At 39.7% G+C, this 27,580-nt stretch overlaps 1 protein-coding gene across 1 annotated transcript; it reads right to left on the minus strand.

The window, feature by feature from the left end:
* Positions 1–8,382: 8,382 nt before the first annotated feature.
* On the minus strand, positions 8,383–27,482 carry MCM2 (minichromosome maintenance complex component 2). The gene is made up of 16 exons (XM_039321881.1): positions 27,337–27,482; positions 26,063–26,250; positions 23,652–23,827; positions 21,946–22,209; positions 20,910–21,129; positions 19,934–20,141; positions 18,945–19,079; positions 17,535–17,726; positions 17,222–17,315; positions 16,191–16,441; positions 15,598–15,724; positions 15,330–15,442; positions 14,121–14,363; positions 12,549–12,731; positions 11,268–11,423; positions 8,383–10,104 (listed from the first exon to the last, which is right to left on the minus strand). The coding sequence occupies exons 1-16, from the start codon at positions 27,340–27,342 to the stop codon at positions 9,994–9,996; spliced, it is 2,667 nt and encodes an 888-aa protein (XP_039177815.1). The 5' UTR covers positions 27,343–27,482; the 3' UTR covers positions 8,383–9,993.
* Between the last annotated feature and the right edge of the window lie 98 nt (positions 27,483–27,580).

Here is a 27,580-nt window from a genome sequence, read left to right on the forward strand (position 1 = left end):
ACAACCACAATCGTGTCCAAAATTTCCATTGCTAAGCAAGACAGTTGCTAAGTGAGTTGTGCCCCACTTTAAAACATTGATTGCCATAGTTCAGTGGTGGCGAACCTATGGGACGGGTGCCAGAGGCGGCACTCAGAGCCCTCTCTGTCGGTACACGCACCGTCGCCCCAGTCCTAGGCCTTCAGCTGGGTTTTATAAAACCTTTTCGCTTTAGGCCTCCATCGCCGTGTGCCAAAAAAAAAAAAAAAAAGGTTCAATCAATCAGTCAATTTCAACTTCTTGCGGGAAAAAAAAGATCTTGCAAAGTTGGTATTGATTGATTGAACTTTTTAGTCTTACCCAGTCTGTCTTTATCACCGCAATCACGCCCACCCAATGGGCCACACCCACCCAATGAGCCATACCCACCCGGCACCCAACAATTCATAAGTAGGTTTTGGGTTGCAGTTTGGGCACTCGGTCTCTAAAAGGTTCACCATCACTGCCATAGTTATTAAGCGATTCACTATAGTTGTTAAAAAATCATGCAATTGTTAGACAAACCTGGCTTCCCCCATTGTTTTGCTTATTGGAAGCCAGTTGGTAAGGTTAAAAAAGGTGATCATGTGACTCCAGGACATTGTAACTTTCATAAATGCACGTCAGTTGCCAAGCATCTGAATTTTGAACACATGACCATGAGGATGTTGCAATGGTCGCAAGTGTGAAAACTGGTCATAAGTCATATTTTTCAGCACATTATATTCAAACAGCCACTAAATGCAGACTGTCTGGATTGTCCTGGGTTTTATTGCCTATTTATATCTATGTTGCTTTATTTTATTGTATTTTTCTGTCTTGTGAACCACAAATTCCCAAGTAATACATAAATTTATAGGATTGTCTTTGACAGAGGAACTCATTCTGTGAGCCGTTTACTTTTTAGAGTTTAGGAAGGCAGTGAGGTTATTACTCTTATGAGGAGCTTTAGGGGGATTTTTTGTTTTTGTTTTTTTAAAAACCATGATTTACAATGAGATGATTGTCATTTTAAACTGATTATTTTTACATTTTTTTCCAATTTTCATGTGGATCTGTTCAGTGTTTATGGAAATTGAATGGGATATTAGTTAATCTTGGGATTATGCTGAGTGGTTTAACAAAAAATTATTAATGTACTGCAACTTTGAAAAAGGCAAAATCCATTTTAGGGATCATTAGGCAAAAGATCAAAAATAAGCCTGCCTTTCACAGATTTATGACCCTATTATTATTAGAACCCTATGGACAATTCTGGTTACTGCACACCATAAAAATCTTGGAGACCTGGGGAGTGTGCAAAATATAAAAACAAATGAATAAGAGACAGAATGTTTTTGAGAAAGGGTTAGGATGCTTAGGACTATTTTGTTTAGAAATAGGGTGACAAGGAAGAGAAGATGATAGAGACAAGTGAGAGATAGAATTTTTCTGCCTTTGTTTAGTATCTGGTAGAGCTTAATGGAGTGAAAAAAGGATTGGGGAGGTAGAGATGATGGAGGAGGAGGAGGAGGAGGAGGAGGAGGAGGAGGAGGAGGAGGAGGAGGAGAAAGCATTGTTGAACTTCAAAACTGACTATCCCAACTATAGCAGAGATCATTAATTTAGGGAGCTTTCAAAGGGGTCAGTTATTTATTTACAATGCTTATTTTTTTATTTTCCCTTAAGTACAACCCTGAAATAGATTTAGAGAGCTTCATCAACAATACTTTTCCTTAGTAGGCATCTAGTTTCTGGTATGTTTCAAGCTAAATTGCTCTCATGTGTTATATGTAGGAAACTTAGGAGATGTTAAGAAATTAAGAAAGAACCACATTACATGAAATTTGGAGGGTTTACATTAGTTCCCTATTTATTACTAAGTCCAGTTCAAGAAGCTGGAATAGTCTTTATTAAAGTCCTAATGCTGTAAGCTTTAAAAAGTTGAAGGAACACTTCCCCAGCTCATTCTTGGCTGAGCCTTCAGGCCATTCCCTAAATGCCATTATTGGAAGCAGTGCATTGCACATTTCCAAAATGTCAGATATTTTCTGTGATCTGTTCTATCACAGAGTCTGGGCAGGGGTGTTTCTTTCTTTTCTTTTTCTTTTTGGTCTTAGTTGATAAAAGTGAAGAATTGTTTCAGGGGTGATGAACACAGAACATGTTGAATTACCATTAAACTATATAACTTCATACATCTCCATAGATGTAATCTGCACAGATGTAATCTGCATAACCTCATACAGTAGTGTAACATTTTGAAGTGAACTCTCCAGGGTCCTGAAAGTGACTGCCTCATTTTTCCAGTCTCAGTGAGTACCCAATCTAGATTTTCTCATTGTGGGAGTCCTCTAATTGTGGGACTCAAACTCCCAGACTCTCCAGCCATTAGTGCTATCAATGAGAATTCAGGGAATTAAAATTGGTATATCTGGAGGCTGTGTTGTACTAATCCAGTAAAGATTGATAAAGCCTGACACACTCTAGAGCTGACTTTCTGGAATGCTGATCCAGAGCAGGAAGCTTCAAATCATTTCCAAGTACTGGAATACTCCTTGGTTTATGGCTGAATAGGAAAACAATCATATCAGTTTTCACTTTCTACACATTTAGACAACAAGGAGGAAAATCCTTCTTTAAAGAAATACATGCTGGCCCAACATTTGAACAGAAGTACAAGAAATCCTTGATTTACAACTGTAACTGGGACTGTAATTTTTGCTTGCTAAATGATGCAGTCATTAAGTAAGTCATTACATGACCAATCCATTTTACAACCATTTTTACCACAGTAATTAAGTTAATCACTGTGGATGTTAAAGTTATTCCAACTTCTCCCATTGACTTTGCTTATCATAAGCTGGCTGGGAAAGTTGCAATTCATGATCATATGAATGTAAAACACTACGACTGTTGTAAATGCGAGCTGGTTGCCAAGCACCAGAATTGCAATCACATGACTATAGGGATAGTGGAACAATCTTAACTTCAGATGGGGCATAAGTCACTTTTTCTGAGGCTTTTATAACTTTGAACCATTAAACATACAGTTATAAACTGAGGACTACTTGTATAGTTAAGAAATTTAAATACATTAAGGAAAAGAAAAAAAAGGATTGTGTCAGGGAAAGGAGGCAGCTGTATAATCATTAAAAACGAATGATACAATATCTCAGAGATCTTGATCTATCTAAAATTAAACTAAGATTTATTTCAAGGTTAATCTACAGAAATAAAGAGAATAAGGGGGGAAAGGCAGATAAGAGAAGCCAGAGACAACAATATGTTCAGGTATCTTTTGAAAGATTGGTGCATGTTCAGTCAAAGAGCATTGCCACCCAAGCCCCTTGCTTTCTTTTCCAATTTATTCTCAAAGAAAAAGCATTTTCATGCAGCTGGAAGAATATCTCCATTTTCTCCCCACCAGGGTATTCTGAATGCCATTAGTCATGGTAGTCATAGTAATACCCTTCATGGGGATTTTATAAATGCATTTGTACGGTAGGGCTAAGCTGAATTTGAAGAATTCTTTTTTTAATAGAGAAGCAAAATTAAGATTAACTATTTTAAAATATAGATTGTTCTCTATTGCACAGAAATATTTTAAAATAATTTCCAACATTACTTGCCAGCAACAGCTGCACAAATCAGTCAATTTTTTCAGCTAGGTATCTTGCCAATTCAACAGGTAAACCTGTGTGGCAGTGCAGTGGTTCAGATTTGATTCCAAACAGTTATTATGGGCTGTGTAGTATTTCAAATGTATCATCCCTCTGCAGGAGTCAGCCACGTGATTCTGGGGAAAGATGTGGCTACTTTAAAGAGTTGCAAACTGTAGTGTGTTCCTGCACACCCCAAAGAATCTTTTGCGATTGATTTCTGAAGTACTGTACTTTTAATGATCAGATATAAACTTGGTTTTGCTCACTTAGCAAATTTACAATTTTCTCCTTATAATAATGCAGTTAACACTTCCCTGTAAAGCTTCAGGCCAAAACTGTGGTTGTGTGAAGGCAGCAGCTACAAAAATCAGCCTTTTGCTTAGTATGAAGAGTTGAAATCATATTTGTAGCAAGCAGTAATAGCTGTACCTTGGAAATCATGGGAAAAGTACTGAGACATTTTGCCACAAGATTCACCCTGCTGTGAGATGCAGTTGGAAATATTCAGCTTCATGGCCAAATAAACACACAGAAGTAAACACACTCAGCAAGGTCTGTCAGCGACCTTGCCTCATTAACATTTTATTCTGTCCTAATCACAGCTACCCAAGGACTTTAGGTCTGACTCCTAATGCACTTTCTACATATTTTAGGGATGTTTTTCTGAATTCAGTGGATAGAGAAGTATTACTAAACTGGAAGACTATTTGCATATGGGGAAAAAATGAGCCTCAATATGAGGATATTTTGGACAAACATATTCTTTGATAGTTATCTCTGTATATACTAAAATTTAATATATTTAGAAAATTCATCTTAAAGGGAATGCACAGTCTAAGATCAAGGTAACCATTTACATAGAAGCTGACAGTATCCAGCAGCCATCCAACATGGGAAACCCGTTTTGGTATGTTTGCCTCAAAAATTTTCAAAGGGAGAGGGTTTGAAGATGTCCACCATGTCTCTCACTAAAGGAAAAGGAGATAGAGGTTGTGCCTGGTGAAAGCTGGGAGCTGGGCACCATAAAAAAAAAATATACTTCTTCAATACATAACCCAGATCAAATACAGAGTTCAAGAGACAACACTAAAAAGGGAAAATGTCTCCAGCTGGAAACAGCTCTAAAAAGTACCAAGCAACCGAGGTCCCCTTTAAGAATCTGGCCTAGTGATTGAGGCACCAGGCTAAAAACCGAGAGACTATGAGCTTCACTCTCACCTTGGGCATGAAAGGTCCCTGTGTGACTTTGGACCAGTCAGTCTCCCTCACCAACTCACCTCACACGGTTGTTGTTGTGGGGAAAATAGGAAGAGGAAGAAGTATTAGGTATGTTCACTATCTTGAGTTATTATAAAAAATAATAAAATCAGGATAAAAATTAATCAAATAGACCAACCATTAAGATCGTTCAGCTAAATTTGGGTAGCCACTGCTGAATTTTTGTATGTCAACATTTTCTGCTCTTTGAAAAAGGAAAATAAAAATGTAATAATTGTATGAGGCTCCTGATAAGTTTGATTTTTTAAAACAACAACAAGCAAATCCATTCCAATAGGAAGCAGGATTCTGTACCCTTCTCCTCTAATAACATCATCTTATTGCTACCTCTTTTGCTGGAGCAATCAGCGGTGAATTTTGTTGTTCGCTAACTACAAAATCATTGCACAATCCTGTTCTGGAAGGTTAAAGACTTTAACGTGTGTGTGTGTATGTATGTGTGTCAGAAACCTCCATGTGGAACTGCACAAAGACCCCAAAAGGAGAAAAGGCAGAGTAAATTTATGTTGCCTTTTCAGGCCTATACTTATTTATTTTCACCCATCATTATTTTCTGTTCTTGAAAAATCTTATCTATGATTTTATTGTTGCTGGGTCAGTTGTTACTAGGGGATAAAGCTACCTGCCTCCTCCCCCACCCCTTGGAGTTTGTTCTACAATTCTGCTGACCAAAGGTCATGCTTACTTTTTTATTTGCATCAAGAAAACAGAATCTTCTCTTCCAGCCTGAAGAAGGCTCTGATGCTGAGAAAGAAAAGTGATGAGAGGAAGATCAGCAGCAAGATGGATGGGGTGGATGGATGGATGGATTAGATTACAGTGGGTGATGGGTGCACCATTGGGAGACTTGAAGAGATGGATTGGAGACAGATTGTCAAAAAGGACATCTATGTGGGCATCAAAAATTGACAATACCTTGAAGGCACATAACCCATTTTAAAAAATGCAGCACGAGCATGCCAAAGCAGAATTGGCACTAATTTTGCAGTAAAGCAATTATTTGTGTGACAATTTTTCTCTAAGCACTTGAATGCACAGAGTTTGCCATATAAATATGGCCACCATCTGTATGTTGCAAAATAAAATAAAATACCAACAGTCTCTACTGTGTTGCATCTTATGAGTTACTGGAATAACTGTACATTTGGTAATATCACAGCCTATTAAAATACTCATCTCTGCATGCAATTACACTATGTGGATGAAACAAAAATATGCACTACTTGCTGTACCAAAAATATTACATTATCCTCATGCAAGAGAGAAGTCAAATAATCATAATGACATCCTCGCCCCTGGCCCTATCCTCTATTCTTTTCTCAGTGAAAATGTGATCTTGCCTCAGGCCTAGCAGTAAACCAATAGTGAAACTACAAAAATAGAAGATCAAGATTATAGTCAAATTCAGCATCATTTACAGAGGAGTTTATGATACTTCATGGCTTTATATCTGTGGTTCCCAACCTTTTCTATACTCCGTGCCCCTAGAACGCTTTTGATATATTCTCATACCCCTTAAAAAAGTTTGAAATAACGGCAGCAAATTATGCATGTACACTATAATTTTGAAACCCCAAGTTTTTGTACCCCCTGGAATATCATCTCACACCCCTGGTTGGGAACCCCTGCTTTATATAGTCACTTAAGAGGTTTAATCTTTTGAATAATAGATTCTTGTCGGAATCACTGGAATTCAGAAGATGGCTACCTTCTTCTTCCTATACTGTATATTGTTCTAAATATTTTTCTTTACTGAAAACAGCAGTGCCTTTCAAACCATTTTTTTTTCAAGGCAGTTTACAATACTCCACAATGGAATTCGTTAAAACTAGACATCATAAACAATGGGCAACATATAAACAAAAACAGAATAATAGGCATAGGCAGTCTTCGACTTACAACTATGTGTTTAGTGACTGTTAAAGTAACAATGGCACTGACAAAAGTGACTTATAATAATAATGTTGGAAAGGACCTTGGAGGTCATCTAGTCCAACCCCCTGCTCAGGCAGGAAAGCCTATACCATTTTAGACAAATGGCTGTCCAGTCTCTTCTTCAAAACTTCCAGTGCTTTTGACTGGTTTTTACATTTACGACAGTTGCAGCATCCTTACTGTCATGTGATTGCAATTCGGGCACTTGACAATTGTCATCTATTTATGACAGTTGCACTGTCCTCGGGTTATGTGGCCATTATTTCTAATCTTCCCATCTGGCTCCTGACAAAGTCAATGTGGGAAGCCAGATTCACTTAACGGCAGTAATTTGCTTAACTTTGGCAAAAAAGTTGTAAAATGGGGTACAACTCATTTAACAACTGTTTTGCTTAGCAGTGGAAATTCTGGGCATCATTGTGGTCAAAATTGAGGACTGCCTGTAGTTGGCTTATTAAGTTCTAATGCAGCCTAATAGTTCAGCTATTAAAAACCTAAGGTCTGGAACAGGGGTAGGCAACCTTGGCTCTTTTGACTCGTGGACTTTAACTCCTAGAATTCTGGGAGTTGAAGTCCACAAGTCATAAAAAAGCTAAGGTTGCCTACCTCTGGTCTGGAAGGAGAGCACTGCTCCTGTGGCTGGAGTGGCAGCCAAGAGTCGGAGAAGCCAACTGGGGATGGCACTTCCCTGACTCAAGAGAGCAACCACTAAGGTAATTTGCTTGTGTTGTTATAAAAGGGTGCCTACAGCACAACTCTGTGGCAAGCCCTTCACCACAGCTCATAATACCGATTACTGTAAAATGGACCTTTAAGAGATGTTTATAAAGCTATAAAAAAATTAAACCGGGAAAAAGTTCCTGGACCATATGGATTACTGGATTATTATAAATGTGTCGACGAACTTTTATAAACTTTGCAAAATATGATTAATTTTATTTTACAGGGAAGAAAAATGTCAGAGGCTTGAAAAACTATTTTAACTATTGATAAGCATAAAATATAAAATATATTTTTTTCCTTAGGGTTGTTTGTTGTTTTAAAGATTGCATATTGCGTTGGTTAAATATGAATGCATGAACAATGAATAAAAAAAATTAAAAAAATAAGCCCCCAAATTTTGGAAATATCTCTCAGCCAGCAAGGCCTAGACAGTAATATTGCATTCGAAATGCATGATGGGATGTATATGCTTGCTGGTATCAACCCAACATTCTGGTCCTCAGAACGATATGCTATGCAGGGAATAAATCCTTGAGCCTCTAACCTTATGGGCTTTGCTGAGGATATCAGGAGTTCTAGGGTCGAACACAGAGCCATATGGAATTAACTATATTAACTGGGGTGGGGAAAAAAGAATTCAATTCTTGTAACAATCCAATAGCTCTTTCAGCAGCAATGGAGCCAATAGTCAATTTCAGTGCAGATGCAATTGCTAAATATCTAGGTCTGTACTTTCTACTTTTCCAAAGAAAGCATTTGTCTACTACTGTATAGCAAAAATGGATTTTCTATTTAAGTTTTTATTAGTCTACACAAGGTATCTGGCAACATTGAACATTCTGGAAATTAAAGGTAAACAATTACATTACCGTTGAATATATTTGAAATCAGTCAAACACTGGAGCCTATTAAGAAAAAGGTTGGAACTTCTAGAGCACAGTGATGCATAATAAACAGGATTATCTCTCAAGTAGCCTTCTCCGAGATCCCGTGAAAACAGACACAACATGAAAAGTTACTAATGGAACTACAAACACAGGAGAAGAGAATGACCATTCCATTGCATAGAATAGATTGAGTTGTGAAGACTCAGAAGAGCTCTAAACAGGAAATAATTTAAACTTAAAGCACAAAGGTGGAAATAAATCCAGAGGTTCTTGGCTTGGTGATTCAGATCATGGGTAGGTAAGCCCAAAGCTTGTTGTATTTATTCTTTATTTACTTCACTCCAGTCTCCCAGCACTAATGACCATCTAGTGCAAAAGAAACATTTGGAGGGATATACAGATGTTCTGTCTTTAGTGTCTGATAGTTAATTTTCTATCAAAAATTCAAGACAGGTAAACAATTTATTCCTGCTATTTTACAAGAAGAAATCTTGCTTCTGCACAAATGTTGGGTTTTAGATATTAACTCTTTCTGGATTCTGCTTGCTAAAATGCTGGGGAGGACACAGTTATTTGATGAAGTGCCATCTCCAGACAAACCCGATATAAAAATGGATTTGAAAAGTTTAAGAGTTACAACTGGATTTAAGTTATCTTTCTTCAATACAAAAGTTCAAACAACAGAGGGAAAATGATAAACATTACCCAAAAAGCATATTGTTAAAAATGCAGCAGTCATAATGAAGCAGCTGATTTTGGAATATGGCCATTTTTAAACAGCAAACTAATTTGTGCCTTTATTTTTAAGAAGCTATTTTAAAATCTTTGGGGATTATTTTTAGTAAACATTTTCCTGTTACAACTTTATTGGGCAAACACATAAGAAAAAACATTATTTTCAGGGATGTGTAAAAAATATTACTTTGGGGAAAGAACTTCTGGAAAACTGTGTTAAGCCTCCTCTGGCCCATGCTGCTGAACTGCTTCTGGCAAGATTTTGGGGTGCTCCTGGCATGTCCCTCTGACTAGTTTTGCACATCTCTAATTGTTTTGGCATAACATAGCTCTAAAGTAAAACAAATGTGAATTTCTACTAATCTTCAACATAGATGTTTTCAGCTTTTCATAACAAGTACATGAAGCAATAAGCAGGGTATAACAGAGGAGAAATGGAAAGCAGCAGATGCTTTAGAGTGAACATGAGCACGGCATTATTGCTTGTTACACAGTCTGAACTGACCCATTCACCACTATCAGTGTCAAGTCCAATTTCCAAAATGAGGCAAACAGGAAACAATTCCTCTGGGGCTTCATCCAGCAAATGCAGGCTCATAGCAGTTCTGCTTTTTTAACCACAGGACCACTCCGTTCTATTATATTCTATTCACAGGTCTTTCGATAGAGTTTCTTATTCTTTTCTGGAATATATAAGGAAGAGCCTTGAAGACTGCTACAACAGAAGGGAAAGCATAGTTCTGATGTCTCCAACCACTTGCGAACTCGTTGCCTCAGAAAGTTTGCACAATCAATTTCCGCTTGACATCACGGCTGAACTTGTTCATCTTGAACAACTCACTATCGAAGAAGGCAGAAAGATTGTGGATGTTGATTTGACGGGCCTGACAAGGAGAAAGAGAGAGGGACGTGGATAGTTAAGTGACAATCAAATTTGTAGAAAAATGGGAGATGTGGTGGCAGTCTTGCCCCATTGAGATATTCATTAAAACATATAATTTGGCCAGAATAAACTTTTACATATGGTTATTGATTTGCAACGTCTACTATTCACAATATCTGTCAGAATGCCCAGCTTACCTTTTTTGCCAGACCTAAACAGGTTAGGTTAAAAACAACTGGGGAGAGGCAGACCTGCAAATAAGCTAGTCCTATGCCATGAAAAGCATTCTAGGGCAGGGTTCCCCAACCCCCGGTCAGGGGATCAGCACCGGGCCACAGCATGCCAGCAACTGGGCCCCACAAACAAGCAAAGCCTCATCCACGGGATGCAGGCAGCACACAAAACCACACCCCCTCCGGTCTGTGGAAAAACCTCTCTCCATGTAATCGGTCCCCGGTGCCCAAAAGGTTGGGGACCTCTGTTCTAAGGAACAGTCACCTAGCTGCAGCATAATGAAAACCAATACAGCTTGCAGCTAGCCAAGGTATATCCATAACTAACTATGCATGCTGCCACATTCTAGACCACCTGAGGTTTTTGGATGTTCTTCAAGGGCAGCCCCACGTAAAGCTCATTACAGTAGTCCATTTGGAGGCTCACAAGGCAGGATTGTTATAATGGATGTACTGTATGGGATACCCAATGCTCTCTTCCCAGATAACACGGACATTTGGCAACAACCTGCCAGCATGCATTGCAAGCTTTCTATAATTTTCATGGAAAATAAAATGCGTCTATTCAACATCCAAAAATCCCATTGAATGCAAAACTGCAACCCAGCCCAGCAACAGCAAAGGAAAAAAAAATCCCAATTTCTCCCTTTCCAGTGAGATCATTCCCTCTTTATGATGTCCTTGTGATCACGAGCCCCAGAAAGCCTTTGCACTAGTTTCTTACATTTTGGGGTTCAGAACAATACAAAAATATAACCCCAGAAGTGAGCAACTTTGCCTGTTGGTCTAATATCTCATGCTTTTCTTTGCGACAAAAGACTTAGTGCTCAAAGCCCACTTATTCAAAGCTTAGAAAGGGAAACCCAGAAGATGCAGAATAACTAGATTCAGTCTTAGTACAATGTCCACAAAAGGGAAAAATGCTCCATACCTTATCAATTAAGTCTTTCTCTGGCACTTCAGTGGTGTCCTGCTGTGCTCCGTAGCGATTCCTCTGATACATCATCTGTTCTGATACAAGTTGTTTCAAAATGAACAGCAAGAGCTCATTGTTATCCCGCCTGAAGGTAAGGTACCGGGCAAAGGTCTGTGTACAAGAAGAAGAAGAGGGGAGGCCAGCAATGAGCCAACAGCAATCTGAAATTACCTACTTTATTATACCTATAGGATGCTTAACAATCAATTCTAGGAAGCTTACATCAAAATGAACACATATACACAAACCAAGTTAATACAAATATAGAAACATCCCTGAGCACTCACTCCACTGATTCCCTAATCACTACCAATCCTATCTGAAAGATAATAATAATAATAATAATAATAATAATAATAATAATAATAATAATAATAATAATAATAAAGTTGGAAGGAACCTTGCAGGTCATCTAGTCCAACCCCCTGCTCAGGCAGGAAACCCTATACCATTTCAGACAAATGGCTGTCCAGTATCTTCTTAAAAACTTCCAGTGTTGGAGCATTCACCACTTCTGGAGGCAGGTTGTTCCACTGGTTAATTGTTCTAACTGTCAGGAAGTTTCTTTTGAAATACTAGTAAGACAGGAGCCATTCTCATCTGGACGGATGAACAGTTTTAGGGGGAGGGGCTACAGTCAAGAAAACCCGTTCCCCTTAAAAACTGGCAGGGTAAAAATCTGCAATATCCCCTTTCAGCTTGCACGTATCAGGTGAGCAAATTCTACATCCTTAGAGAGAGCAAGGACCCAAGTCTATAAGGGATAACCTACACCTTGAAGTAGACGGAGAAGTTTTCCAGTAGACAATGCAGCTTGCACAAAATTGGCATTCTCCTGCTGGAGTAGCTTCTACCAACTAGTCAACAGGGAGTGAGTACATTATACATAATCTCCTAGCACGATTCCACATAGAGTGAATTGTAATAATCAAGGGAGAGATGATAAAAGGTACAAATCACTGTTGAAAAAGGGAACATTCTAAAACAATGAAAAACTGATGCCTTTCATTGATGTAAATAAAAGGATTTTAATCACTGTCTAATTTAAACTCAATACTGGCCTACTGAAGGGACTTTTGAGAATTCAGTCCCATCTTCTTGAGGGAGCAAACAGAGCTTTCCAAGAAATTTTGGTTACTGACTAGATAAAGAGAGAAAAGGTTCCAAAACATTTTCACAGGACCTTTTAATTTATTTGTTTGCTTATTTATTTGTATCAAACACCTCTCTGCATACCTTCCGCATGCTTCTCATAACACTAAACTTCTGTGTGTCAATAAAGCTCTCCAGCATAACCCTGATGGCCATGTTGACATCGTCCTCCACCACATAATCCCGCAGGTGCATGCGAGCATGAGCCTCCGCCATTCGGATCATGGATTCTATGTGGCGCACTGTAATGGGGATACTTCCAGTTGCCTGAAGAAAGAAAAGGGAAAGGCCCTATTGACTGATACAAGCAATGCAAAAAGGGCACCCCAAGAACAGCTTGTGACTTGCCAACATTCTTTTTATGCTCCTGTATGCCCCACTTAAGTGTGCTGTAAAAAGCAGCTGGGAAGTTTTGAAGAGGATCAATGGATGCCTTAAGGCAGTGATGGCAAACCTTTTAGAGACCGAGTGCCCAAACTGCAACCCCAAGCCCACTTATGCATTGTCGGGTGCCGGGTGGGTGTGGCCCATTGAGTGGCCCATTGGGTGGGCGTGGCTGCGGTGGTAACAGCAGACTGGGTGGGACTAAAAAGTTCAATCAATTCCAACTTTGCAAGATCTTTTTTTTCCCCCGCAAGAAGTTGAAATTGACTGATTGATTGAACCTTTTTTTTTGTACATGGCAGCGGAGGCCTAAAACGAAAAGGTTTTATAAAACTCAGCTGAAGGCCTAGGACTGGGGTGACGGCACGCATGCCCACAGAGAGGGCTCTGAGTGCTGCCTCTGGCACCCGTGCCATAGGTTCGCCACCACTGCCTTTAAGGCACCTACTTTACCTCTTAAAACATCTGACCTTATCCATAGCGGACCCTGTCTCAGCTAATTTTAGAGTGTGGTCCTTGTTCTGCCACACAAAATGATTCAGAAACTGACCAAAATTGCACACCATTAAGTTACAGCCTGCATTTCTACTTTGGGGAGTTGTTAATACTGCATGAAGCTAATTAAAAACCATTAATGGCGCACAGGAGATAGTAAATAGGAAACACCCCCCCCCAAAGTGTTTAAAAGGCATCAATGATTAAGGGAGGACTCTGCCATCTGCTGACAAACTAGTGTATTGTATAGATTATAAGGAATATATCTCCTAGGGGTGTTCTCCCTTCTTTTTTTTTCAGGAATCAGGACCTTTTTTGTTTGATCCTTGAACTGAGGTCCAGCCAAAATGCTACCAGCTCTGTCTATTAGATAAGTTCTCAAAACCAACCAATCAGCCCCAAGGTCCAAACATCAGGCTAGCTGTTTCTGTAATCCAAAGCCAATTTTAGCACAAGGCTAACTATTGATGAAATAGTTACTGAGAGATATTTTGGTGAACAATTTCATCTAGCATTAAATAGTAAAGAGTTCAGAAGAAGGTAAAGACTTGCATATTTTTTGGGTGGGTTCTGATAAAGCTAGTACTCATTTATAGATTTGGGAACTTTTTCATGAACCAACTATGTAATTATGGCTGCTTCTAAAAAGAACCAGATTTCAGATTTATTGGAACCAACATTTCTTCCAACTCTATTTAACTGGTGAGATGGGCAGTGATTCTCCAGGTAATAGTCTCACCCTGAAATGTAGGATTTCCCACCTCCTTGGTTGCTTACCATGGATTCTTTCCTGAGTTCACTGTACATCCTGGCTACTTTGTCCTGGTCCATCTGGTTGAGTTTGGGATGGACTTTTTCCTTTGCATAAATAATGTATTTCTTCAGGACCTCCTGTGGAATGGGCTCTACGCCATAAGTATTAGGGAGGGTAATCTCTTGAGACTCTCCATTTACTGCATCCTTGCTGTTTGGGTGATGCTTGATGTGGCTATTGACAACAAATCGAGCCAGCATCTCATCCTTCCAGAAAGAATTGCAAAAAAGAAAAAAAATCCAAAACACCAATATTATGTCGTTTATTATAAAACAATCTCTAAAGTAATTCTCCAGATTGCCTAACTTTTATTCAAAAATGAATAGATCTATGAGAAGAACAGAAAGTCCTTAATGTATGACAGCAATTGAGATTGGAATTTCTGTCTCTTAAGTGATGCAGTCGTAAAGTGCGACCGCATTGCTTAGCCACAACAATCCCTGCAGTCCCGGCTGTCGCACAATTGTTAGGTGAGGCAGCTTCCTGCTGCTTTCCCACAACCAAAGTCAATGAGAAAGCCAGCAGGAAGTTGCAAGTCCCAGGCCAGCAGATAAGCGAGTGGCTGCTGCTGGGGAAAGCAGGTGCAGGTGAAGAGGGGTGAGAATGCTGCAGTGAGGGCCAGGGAGGATGCATGGGGGTGCAAGAGAGGCATAGTGCAGGTGTAGTGAGTCAGGAAGGGTGTGCCAATAGCTGGCATGGCTTGAGTGCAATGGTGGAAGAGTGTGTAGCTTGGGGAGACCAACAATTTGTGACCTTCTCTGCCATCTTCTCTCATTGACGTTCTTGGGAAGCTGGCAGGAAGATTGCAAAAGCTGATCATGTGATTGTGGGGTTCTATAACCAGTCCTATGCGTGAACTGGTTGCCAAGCACACAAGACTGCAAGCACATGCCATGCGAATGCTGGGACAGCCAGAATATGAGGATTGGCTGTAACCACCATCTGTTTAGCAAAGTTGTAATTTCAGACAGACACTGATTCAATGGTGGCAAGTCAAGGACTATTTCATGCTTATTGAAGTGTTCCTGTGAGCTTTACTTTCCCAAGCCACACAAGAGGTCAATCGTATTAGCTAATTCTATCTTATGTACCTCTCTTCTTCATTCAGTTAAGTATTAAAATGATAGTCCCTTCATTAACTTTCCTTAAGTCTAATGATCTGCAGAATCTACCTGAACAGGATCCACAGTGTCCCTGACCACACACAGGATATCAAAACGAGATATGATGGGCTCGGTCAGATCAACATTTTCTGAAAAGGTCAAAGAAGGGTCATAGCGCCCACCTAGAATAGGAAAAAAAGCATTTTAAAAAACAGTGCATGGTCGTCTTCTTCTTCCTTTCAGTATCCAAAAGACAGGAAAATTTTAAACAGGAAGTTTAACATAATACGTGGAACTTTTTGCCCTAGTGAGTTTTTCTTCCATGGGCCCCACGTACCTATGGGGTTGGCAGCAGCAATAACAGTGCAGCGAGCTTGTAGAGATGTGACAATGCCAGCCTTTGAGATGGAGATGCTCTGCTGTTCCATGGCTTCGTGGATGCTGGTCCTATCCTGATCATTCATCTGAGGAACAGCAAAAGACGTTAAAACTCCAATTAGTCCCAATAATAAATAAAGCACAATTCAGTTGTACACATTCAAAGCTCTTAACAGTTCAGTGCCTCTAGATATAGCAACATTATCGAGGACAGAAAGTATCTTCCAGCCAGAGTTGTCACGTGCAAAGGATATGTCCATCGCTGTGCTATGCTCTCCCCAAGGTATCTTCCCTTATAGGCTTCACTACATTAATGAATCTGAGAACTAGCATCCCCCAAACATATCAAATCCACCACCAGCTTTAATATTCTGAGCAGTTTTTCTCAGTTCCAGATCTCAACGCTGACTCTTTCTAGATAGGCCCTAAAATCCAACCTCTTTTCTATCTGTTTCATTTTCTGTGTTCAAGGTCTTACCTAGAGCAGTGGACACTGTTGGGACTGGAATCCGGCTTCACCAAATTATGTCATACCTCCAAGCCAATACTTGCCTTGTCAAATTCATCTATCAAGCACACCCCTCTGTCTGCCAGCACTAGGGCTCCAGCCTCCAAGGTCCATTCCTTGCTTACAGGATGTCTCTGCACATAGGCAGTCAGGCCAACTGCAGAAGCCCCCTGGCCGGTGGTGAATATCGCTCTGCTGGCTACTTTCTCCACGTATTTGAGGAACTGAGACTTGGCTGTGCCAGGATCGCCACAAAGCAACATATTGATGTCTCCACGGACTTTATGTTTTCCTCCTGTGTTTTAGATGGAAAGAACAGTGAGCCAAATTGTGGCTGGCACAATGAGACAAAATGGTAGATTAGAACTTGGGAGGCCCGAGATCAAATGGTCCACCGAAGCTCACCCAGTAACCTCTGGCACAGTGTAACCTAGTTCATAATGTTCTTCTGAACATAAACTGCTAGGTAATGAAGGAAGGGAATCAATTATATGGCATGTTCTGTTTTCACTGGAGGAAGGGCAGGATTAAAGCAAAAAAATAAAGCTCACTCACATACTTTAAAATATCTGATTGCTTTCTAGAAGAAGGAGTCAGATAAAGTGATATAGTAATATAAAGAAATAAGGTGATTGAGGAACGGTCTGCTTTATTAATACTCCCCACCCAAGTAAGTACTCATATTTTGATTAATAAGACATCAGTACAAAGAAGAGTGGAACAAAAATAAAAGAGACCCCCTGCCTCATTTAAGAATAAGGTGAATTTCTGATAAAACTGGCCAAATGGAAAAGAAGGAAATGTGGTGTGTGCATCCTTCATAATATATACTTTACCAACTAGAGAGGAGCTTCATGTTTGAACTTTTTGGTGGTAAGAAATTGCTGTTATTTTCTGGAATAAATTACCAAAATGGAGAATAGCTTATTAATAGGGGAATGTGTAACTGTAAAAATAAAAGATGAACATCTTTTTGAGACATTTTTCTCCACTATAATAAAGGTATCCTCTCTAGCAAGTTCAAGTTCATCATGTAAAAGCAGTGTTGATCCCAAAGTGTCTTTGGTCAACCTACCTGGATTTTTGGGTTCTCCTCCAAACAAGGCTAGAGCCAGCCCCCTTTTGATATCTTCATGCCCATAGATTGAAGGACCAATGCTGGCAAAGATCTGGGAAAAGCAAATACACAGCCAACATATTTATCAACAGAGATGCTAAAAGAGAAATAGTAGTACTACAATGGAAATCTCCTACTAAACCTTGAATGCTTGTATAGCAAAGTCCTACTAAACGTAGAATGAATGTATAGCAAAGTAATCTCTGGAACTTTCATACTGTTGAACTGGAAACCAGAAAACAGGAAGTTGGAACTTGATTTTCAAACTCACTTTCTCTCCAATCTGCTCATCTTTGGACAGTCCTACAATAACTTTCATGTCTTCATCTGTGAGCTCCCCAACGGCCACCTTATTATCTTTCTTGGTGATGTGATTGGCCAGGATCACAGTGGCAAACACTGGAAACCCGTTAGCAGTATTCAAAGAGCCATCGTAATTATTATGGTATATTCCAGTTAGCTCCTAAAAGACAAGAGCAAGATATTCTTTAATCATTGGCACTAAATTAATTTGTATAATTTAGGGAGAAGGCAGACAAAAAGAGGGAGAAAGGAAGTGTTTAAGGAGCATGAACATAAGCAGACATCATCATATTATTAATGAAGCATGAATAGAACAAATAACTAATTAGGTAGACCTCAACTTGTGATTGCAATGGAGCCTGGCCATCATGATATTTAAGTTGGGATGGTCATAAAATGGATCAGTCACATGATCAACCTGATTTCACGATCTTTTTTGCAGCAATTGTTAAATGAAACCAATGATTAACTATGGCCATGGTTTTGCCGAAAATTAGAATGCTGATTTTTGGCAAAACTATCATAAAATGAAGCTATGTTGCCAAGTGCTCAAAGTTGACCATGAGGGGTGTGTGTTCTCCCCAACTGCCAGAATTTCGAATGTGGGTCAGATGTAGCCCCCTGGTAGGCCTGTCATAACTTTGAATGGTCGCTAAGCAACTGGTCATAAGTCAAGGACAACATGTATATTCAACACCATTTATTATTACGTGTTGGAAAAATTTCTGTTATGGTCTAAGGATTTTTTTTTTATAATGCGGATGAAAAAACATTTTTAGGATATATAAGTATATTAATACACTTAGAACAAAAATTTGTGTTAAAAATACACAGCAATTAATTGAAACAGTTCCACTGAAGATGCTAGTTCTTGAGAACTCCTTTCATAGTTCTAAGTATTCAAATCCAGGGCCGAATTGACAGCTGAGAACTCAAGGTAGGGTGAATGATCATGCAGACAAATAAAAAGGGAAGTGCAAGGAACTCAGACTGAAATGTGCTACATATGAACTAAAAGATATAGCCATTCTGGTGGACTTCAGAAAACCATGTTACACAGATTGTGAGTTCAAGTTTTAGCTATGAATGCCAGCTGGGTGACTTTGGGCCAGTCACTCTGTCTTAGGCCAATCTCCCTTACAGGATTGTTATTGTGGGCAAAGTAGGAAGAGGAAGGTCTTTTGAATACTGTATGTTCACTGCCTTAAATTATTTGTAAAAAATAATAAAGGGATACAAATCAATAAATATTTCATCCAGAGGCAGCTTTATTTTCATTAAAGCTCTTTCCTGAACTTTATAACCAGGATAGTTTTTAAGTTGTGGTCAATATGCCTCAATCTCTGAACTTCCCTGCTTTTCTGGACCTTATACTTACAATCTCATCCCCTGGTTTGCAACTGTCAACCAGGTCAGCCAATAAAATGGCGTCCTTTGAGCGAGGAAGCCTGCCAGCTGCCACCTTCCCTGGGCTCTCCTGGATTTTGATGCGCTGATAGTTCTGGTAGACTGTCTGTCAGGATATCAAGCACCTGAAGTTAGGAATTTCATGGAGCACAAAAAGGACTCTGCAATCAAAATTCTTAGCACATTCCTTAAAAAGCAAGACATCAGATTCAAGGAGGTTTATACGAGATCTCTTTCCCCCACATCCATATGAAAAACTTCAGAAGATCAGGCCGACTTGTATTTAGCTGTAAACAGACAAACCTCAGCACCTTGGAGACTCATCAGAATATAACACAAATCTACATACAGCAAGCTAACCTATCTTTCAACATACCTCCATAAAAGTTTCACATTTGTTTTTGTTTTGAATTATGATTGTTCAACAACCATTTTGGCTTTGTAAGCCTCATGTGGAGTTTAGCTGGGCATTAAATGAATACATACTTTCCTCACATATTTGTTCCAATCAAAGCTCCTCACAGAGTGAGTTTGCTCAGGATCATGGCAATCCTGAGGACTTTGTCATGGGCTCTGCTTTGTTTTCTCCAATTTTCATATCCAAGCCCCCCTGAACTCAATCAGACAAATTGATCCTATAATTTCATTTAATCTAGCCCTACCGGCAGAGACTGCATTGCTTCCTATTGTGGTATGGTTGTTGCTTCCTTTTTCCCTTCAGCCAGTTAGAACTGTTCAGAATGCCTCTGTTCTTAGTAGGATAGAATCTAGTATTTATGAGCATCTGGAAAATTGCTACTTCTTTATTATAAAGCTGGGGATTCAACCTGGGCTCCTCAAACAACCAAAACTCTTCCAAGGATCAGGCAGCTGCCCTTCCAATAGATCTAATAATTAGTTTTCACTGTCTGAACAAGACCATGCAATGGGCTTCCTAATATCAAATCAAGCACAGCTTACCTCTTCCATGTTGATTTCAAAGGGGCCAATAGATTGACACTCCGGGCAAGATCCTGGTTTTACTTCTTGGTTTTGAGACTGTGAGAAAGGCCCCAAGACAAAACCACATTTGGTACAATTATACTTGACCATGCTGAGCTGGGGAAGGACCCCTGTACAACTTGTCACAACTCCACTTGTGCGGATAAGCTGGTTCAAATGTAGTTGCCTATGAGAAGAAGCAGGAACAAGGCTCAAAACTTTGAGAAGCGAATAGCTCATGAATGGAGTGAAGGAAGGGAATTTAAATCAATGGTAGAGGATATTTTTTCAAGCAGGAGATCCCAGTTTTCATATTCAGACATTCCCAGTTTAAAAAAAAGACCCTAAGTATCCACCTGAGATCCTGAGGACCAGCTGCCAGAGTAAATACCACAAATTAGATGGGTTAGCTTGGTTTAATAATGAAATATTGGATTAACCTCAGTTGTGGAAAGCCCAACCTCCTTACACATCACCGTTGTGGGGCTAAATTGTTGGACGGAATGCTATGCAGATTACCCTGAATTCCAGGAGGAATGACAGGGTAATTTGTAACAAACCAAGAATTATGAATATGATTTGACTACAATAAATAGCAGCTTTATACCTAATCAATTCTTCATGGCTTTCTCCTATGGTTCTATACTCAGAAAGGAAAACCTGAATTTTTTAGTAGAAAGAGATTACAATACTTCCAGAGCAACAAAATAATTTTAAGCATGTTAGTTTTGTGATGTAAATCAACTTCAGGACTTGTCAGGCTAATTCTGTAGGGAAACATTTATTAGGCAGCACTGAACTTCTTGTCCTTCAAGCAGTCATGCTACAAGAGACCTACTCAATAGTTTATCAGCTGGATTACTTACATCCTAATCAACTATGGGTCATAAATCATTAAACAGCCTTGATAGGTTTTGTTAGTGCTGCCAACCTCAATATTAAACTGCCTTCTTACCTAAGTGATCGTAACTCTTCCACCAGAGGCAGATGTGAGATGCGGACATGGATTTCCTGAGCAATCCGGTCATATTTGGGATACATAGCCATTACTACTTCCTTGGCTGCTTCATCGAAGATCTTCAACATCTCAGCTGGGGCTTCCGGAAGGAAGTAGGCAAGGACATGTTCCCAGGCAGCCAAATCTTCATAATTCACCACCACACTCTCTCTGTTCTCTGCCAAGAGAAGAATTTTTTTTTTAACCTAGACCTACCACTGCAGAAATACAAAAAAACCCCCCAAGTTTATTGGGTTTCTTCCAAAATATATTTGCAATCCTTATGTCTTATTTGACCGCCAGTATTTTTAAAAAAAAAAAAAATCTATGTTTTTGGTGTGAAAATAGTTGTCAGTTTCTACTGAAGGAATGTTATTCATGATGGCTAAGAAAAATGAACATTAAGAATAAAAATATTACTATAATAGATGTGTTCCTTAAAAACCTGTTAGCCAATATTTTAGTAACTTAAACACTGGCACTGTAATTCAAAATAATTAAGTAGTTGTTCTGTAACTCTTGCAGCACAATTTACCTACAAAAAAAAGGATAGGCATAGGGAGGGAAGAGAAAATGCAGCCCATACAGGTATAGTTCTAACCATGGGAAAGAGAATTAAGCTGAGGTATTCCTCACATCAAGTACTATGTTTATTCTGTAAAGGAGTCTTAAATGGTTTGTTAGGATCCATCTGAATAGTACAATCAGGAACCTTAATGTCACCTACCAGCTATGATCATGTGATACGAGATATAATGTAGGTTAAAAGAAATATATCTCAAGCAGTGACTAAGTTCATACAATGCACTAAGTCGTTATGTGGTTTGTGGTTTAGCATGTTGTATGAATCCAGTGAATAAGGTTTGTAAACAATGTATTAGTTATGATTTAGTGCAGTTATGAAACTGGCCAATATGAGTCATCACCAGAAACATTTGAAACTAGCATTCTGTCGGTTTTCTAAACTACTTTTCTTGCATTCCCACAATTGTACCTTTACACATGTCACTGATCCGCTCTTTGAAGACATTGTGACCGTGATCATCCACGTGGGTCTTTAGGAAGTTCTTGAAGCGATGGTAGATTTCAAGACGGGGAGCTGCCATGGACACCCACTCCCTCACTGAATGCCCCTTCATGTCTTCCAGGTTCTCTATACTTTCGATCATGTCTTCCTCCTCTTCTTCCACACCTTCAGCAGCCCGTTCAGCCAGGCGCCTCTTCCGCAAAGGACGATCCTCATCTTCATCATCACTCTCTAGAATTTAAAAAGTGGGCAAGGAGCAGAGGAAATAAAAAGCTACATAAACTCAGAACTGGTAACGAAACTACATCAATTCTCTGAGAAAGGGATCTTAGATAGATGTCACCTTTTTTAATAGCTTTTCCCAAACAATAATTTCCCCCCACAGATACATTGGACTTCAACTCTTACAATTTGCTGTTCAACATGATGCTCATGTTTTATGTGGCTACGTATAACTTCCCATTGGGGGGATTATGGAGATTGTATTCCAATACATCTGGAGAGTATCACTCTGGAATCTGCTGATTTTCTGATTTAATGCTATCTCAAGTGTCAAACAAAAAGTTTGTAATTTTGCTACATTCTAAAAATTCTGTTTTTAACTGATTTGCTTTCAAGTTTGTTTTAATTTTAACATATTGAAGACTCAGTTAAGAGCAATCCCATTCAAATGTATATTTACTTAGTGATCAAATTTATACACTGCCCATCAATTTCAAGTGACTGAGTGGTTTATGAATTAAAAACCATTCCATTTACATATGGCAATAAATATTAAAATGATCAACTATGTACTCAGCATATTGCATAAGGCTGAGCAATGTGAGATTTACCTTTATTAGTAAGAAATAAATCAGAATCAGACTCACAGGTAATCAAATTGCTTGTGACTTATTTGGCCAAATCTTTTTAGATGCCACACACTTTCATGTCTAATCATAACTGTAATCAATAAGCTAACCATGATTTCAATCTGGTTTATTGCCATAAAATGAAATCGTCCTTGAGCTATGATAGCAACTGAGTTATGAATTACAATCACTAAGCAATGCAGTTATAAAGCACAATGTTATGTGACCACATCACTACATTAGACAACCCCCTAAGTCTCAATTTCCATTGTTAAGTGAAGATCATGGGTTATAAAGTGAGCACCTTCTCCAACTTTCTACTGGCTTCCAACAGCCAAAGTCAATGAGGAAGCTGGCAGGAAATTGCAAGTGCCATGTGGCAGCAGATGACTGCTGCCAGGTGGAGAAGAGTACATGAATGAGAGGGAAATACAGTGTATGTGTGGGGGAGGACTGCTGCCACATGAGAGAGAGGATGTGAGTTGTGGGGGAGGTGTGGCATGAGTGTAGTGAGGCTTGGGGAGGGTGTGCAAGTGGTGGTGGAGGCCCAGCATGGTGTGGCTCCTGCTGGGTGGGAGAGGGTGCACAAGTGGTCATGAAAACATGGTGCAAGCACAGGGGGGCTGGGAGAGGATGCACAGGTGGGGCAGACTAACCTGAGCAACTTTTAACTTTCCTTCCCAGCTTCCCCATTGACCTCTGCTTCTGGAAAGCTGACTGGGAATTGGACTCATGTGACTGTGGGATACCGCAACTATCTTAAATGTGACTTGAGGAACTGTATAAACCAAGCCATCGCTACCCATTCATTTAAAAATGTACCATAAAGCAGTCCACTCCGCATGCGGCCCAGGCCTCGACCCATCTCACGGTCCCTCTGTCTCATTGCACGTTCTGCTGCTTCCCTTTGGCTGGCAGTTAGCTCTTCAAGATCTTCATCATTCAAGGCTAAACCTTCAGCTTCATAGACATCAAGCTCAGGAATAGGACGATAGTCCCTGGATTAAAAAAAAAAATCTGTTCGTCAAGCACATTGCATTACTTATTTTGCAAAGCACCAGATCTGACATTTATATTTAGATATCACAACATGTACAACACCTGCACACAGGAAATCCACTGCATATATGGAACATATATGGATGGACACTAATCTGGAATTAAGGAGAAACTTCCTAACAGTGAGGACAATTAATCAGTGGAACAGTCTGCCTTCAGAAGTTGTGGGTGCTTCATCACTGGAGGCTTTTAAGAAGATACTGGACAGTCGCTTGTCTGAAATGGTATAAGTCTCCTGCTTGAGTAGGGGGTTGGACTAGAAGACCTCCAAGGTCCCTTCTAGCTCTATTTTGATTGACTGATTTTTATTAAAAGGAAGAGAATCTCTTTTTCTCTCTTGATGCACTTAATGTGGGTGAGCTTCATTTTTAGATATTCCATTCTGCAGCCTGTTTGTTATTAGTTCTCATTCCTTTCTTTCTGGAATCAAAAAGCTGTAAGCCAACTTTAAGTACTGATGGATTATTTATTTAGATAGCCTCTTTGCTTCTATCGCTTATTAAATCAATTTATTAACTATTTTAGATGGCTACCCATTTCATGAATGTAACTTTGGGTTACATTCTATATATTTTTTCATCTACAGCCTTTTTCATTTCATTCCATTAAGCATACTTTTTACATATCCCATTACAATAACTCTATACACCTCTATGGAAATTATGAATTTAGAGCAATTTAGATGTGTAAATCCAGCCCTTATGAATTTCTACCTCATCTCTCAGTTTATAAGGTTTGCAATAAATGGCATATTAACACTTGGCTTCAGATTTTGTAACCAGATACTTGAATTGAAGTTCATGTAATGCATGACTTTTAAACTAACTAACAATTTCCATCAAGGTAGATATTATCTAGAATAGGGATGGCGCCTTTAGATAGTTGTGGACATTTTAGAGGCCCATAAGAATCTGGCTCATTGCCTAGCCTTTGATTTCTTTCTTAACTGAAACAATTCCTTTAAATATCCTAGAACAGGGGTCCTCAACCACCGGGAGAAATGGGCAAGAGTGTGCACAAAGCTGAACTTGCATGAGCAGAGAGCACTTGCGCAAGTACCTGCCACCCATGTGCATAGAGTTCACACAAATGAAGCTTTGTGCCTGAGTGCAAGCACTATTTGTGCAAGTGGAGGGCACGCATGCTGCTCATCCCCCCCATGTTAGGGTGGGCCACCAAGCTGGAAATGTTGCAGACCGCTGTTCTTGAACAGGTGCAAACAATTTCTAATATGTTAGAGGCTGGGATAAACTTGATCACAATGGGTTATCTTCTCCCAAAATAATGAGGAACCCTGCACATTTTTTGTGTTGATATTTACTTTATCAACAATAAAATGCAAAATATAAAAACATATATCCAGAAAAAAAAGAAAAATTGTATGCAAAAAGGACAAAAAAGACCCACATTTCAAATAAATCTAACATTTGTAATGTATCGCAATGCCCCTAGTTGGGGAGCTGCAAGGCAAAAGAGATTATACAAAGTAGAACTGCAGTATAGTAGTCAAAATGCCAAAGGTGCAATCAATCAGACCGTCTGTCTGAAAAACTCTCTGTATATATTCCCTTGACTCGGCTGACAAAGAGGGGAGGAGAGCCTGAGGCCTGGTGGTTAATACAACTGCCTAGCATGTAGACTGCCCAGGTTCGAATCCCATAAAGGGGTGTGGCTAGCTGATGAGGACAAATGAGTCGGAAATAGATATACTAGTCTCCCACTTAAAATCTTTAACTCTTGTCAGCAAAAAGAAATCTGAATGTGTGTTTGTGTGTGTGTGTGTGTGTATGTATATGTATATGTAAAAAATAGGAAAAAAATTCAACAGGTTAGCCCAAACATTATACCAATCTTCAAATCCTAGGAACCCAGCACACTTCCTGATTAACTGTTAGAACACCAAATTGCTGGTTTCCTACTGCTAACAACAGCAAGGAATGAGAAAGATTCAAGGTGCATGACAATATGTGTAGGAGTGTCCTGTTTATGAAATAATGCAATCTGAATTTACTGCCATATCAATATCAACTTACAGTATTAAATACAAACATCTTCACATTAGCCCCTTTGAAGTCAACCTGACTCGCAGTGAATTGATGAAACAGGCAAGAAAAGAGAACAGAATGCCAAATGTTTCATGTGAAAACATGAACCTGGTGGAGGAAGACCCGTACCTTTCCATCCCTTCTCCAATCAACTCCTCTCCATCTTCGTCCTCTTCATCAGGGAGTCCCTCGGTCCCCAGGAGTCCTTCAGACTCGTCCTCAAAGGGGGGTAGATCTCTCCCTGGGCTCGACGTGAAGGCCTCTCCTCGCCGAGAATTCTGCATCGGGCTGGTAGCCATGTTTGACTCAGAGGAATCCTAACACAATAGAGTGCAAAATACATTGTGAATTTGGCTAATATAAAGGTAGTCCTCGATTTACAACAGTTCATTTAGTAACCATTCAAAGCTACAATGGCACTGAAAAATGTGACTTATGACCAGTTTTTTTCATACGTGTGACCTTTGCAGCATTCCCATGATCAGGGGTAGGCAACCTTGGCTTTTATGACTCGTGGACTTCAACTCCCAGAATTCCTGAGCCAGCATGGCTGGCTCAGGAATTCTGGGAGTTGAAGTCCACGAGTCATAAAAGAGCCAAGGTTGCCTATCCCTGTCCATGATCGTGTGGTCAAAATTCAGATGCTTGGCAATTGGTTCCTATTTATGACTTTTGCTGTGATCACCTTTTGGTTCCTTCTGACAAGCAAAGCCAATGGGGTAGCCAGATTCACCTAATAACCAGGTTAACTAACTGAACAACCGCAGTGATCCACTTAACAACGGTGACAAGAAAAGTCGTAAAACGGTAAAACTCAATGAACGTCTCACTTAACAACAGAAACCTGGGGCTCAGTTGTGGTCGTTTGTCGAGGATTACCTGTACTTTCCTTAGGACTTGGTTTGGTTCGAATTTTCTAAACTTCTCCAGGCGCAAAAGGAATACAAAAAAAGAGACAGACTAATAAAGCGCCTGGCAGGCACGGTGTGAGACTTTTTTTTTCTTTTTTCTTTTACTCTTTTAAATTCCAGAGAAGTCATTTGGGTTCAGTTGCAGAACAGCGGTGGCGGAGAATATTTCTTTGTACTCCCATCTTCTAAACTCCTCCTACGTTTTGACAGGGGCGGCACGCCTGGGCAGGAATTTACAGTAGTTAACAGCAATAAGAGCCTAAAATTTCACTCTTCCTGCAAATTCCGTCAGGCAAAAAAAAGGTCCGGAAAAGGTTTTAGATACAGATTCTACAACGAACGAGAAAACTACGAAAGGAACGGTTAAGAGGTAACCAGATGACGCCAAACAATTAAAAAAAAAAAGCGGCCCACCCGAGGGACGCAAATACAAATAACCAATACGGTTGACAAGAAAAGCCCTTGCGGGTCCGCGTCAAGAAGCTCCCTTACCGCCATTTCTTCCGCTCTGCCCGCGATCCAACGGAGCTTCTTCCAACCAGCAGCTCCCCCAAACTACGAGCGCCGCCGGAGCCTGAATTCCGCGCGGATCAACAGTCACGTGGGTCAAAAGCCCGCGAAAGCTTCGGAATCGTGACGCAACCTCTTATGAATATGCAAATATTAACCGGGAGAGACTGGCGGAAAGCGCTCTTATGAATATTTAACGAGGGGACGGGTGGGGGGGGAGGAGAGG

The sequence above is a fragment of the Crotalus tigris genome, unplaced genomic scaffold (assembly GCF_016545835.1).
Source record: "Crotalus tigris isolate CLP2741 ecotype Arizona unplaced genomic scaffold, ASM1654583v1 scf7180000023829.5930981, whole genome shotgun sequence".
Lineage (NCBI taxonomy): Eukaryota > Metazoa > Chordata > Lepidosauria > Squamata > Viperidae > Crotalus > Crotalus tigris.

Bases quoted from the DNA above. Each gene is read 5' to 3' on its own strand.
- MCM2 (XM_039321881.1), bottom strand. The intron at 21,130-21,945 runs GTACAATTGTGG...TTCTCTTGGCAG, and splicing joins GATCAGTGACATGTGTAAAG to AGAACAGAGAGAGTGTGGTG. The intron at 12,732-14,120 runs GTAAGCAACCAA...TTCTTTCTTCAG, and splicing joins AACTCAGGAAAGAATCCATG to GCAACTGGAAGTATCCCCAT.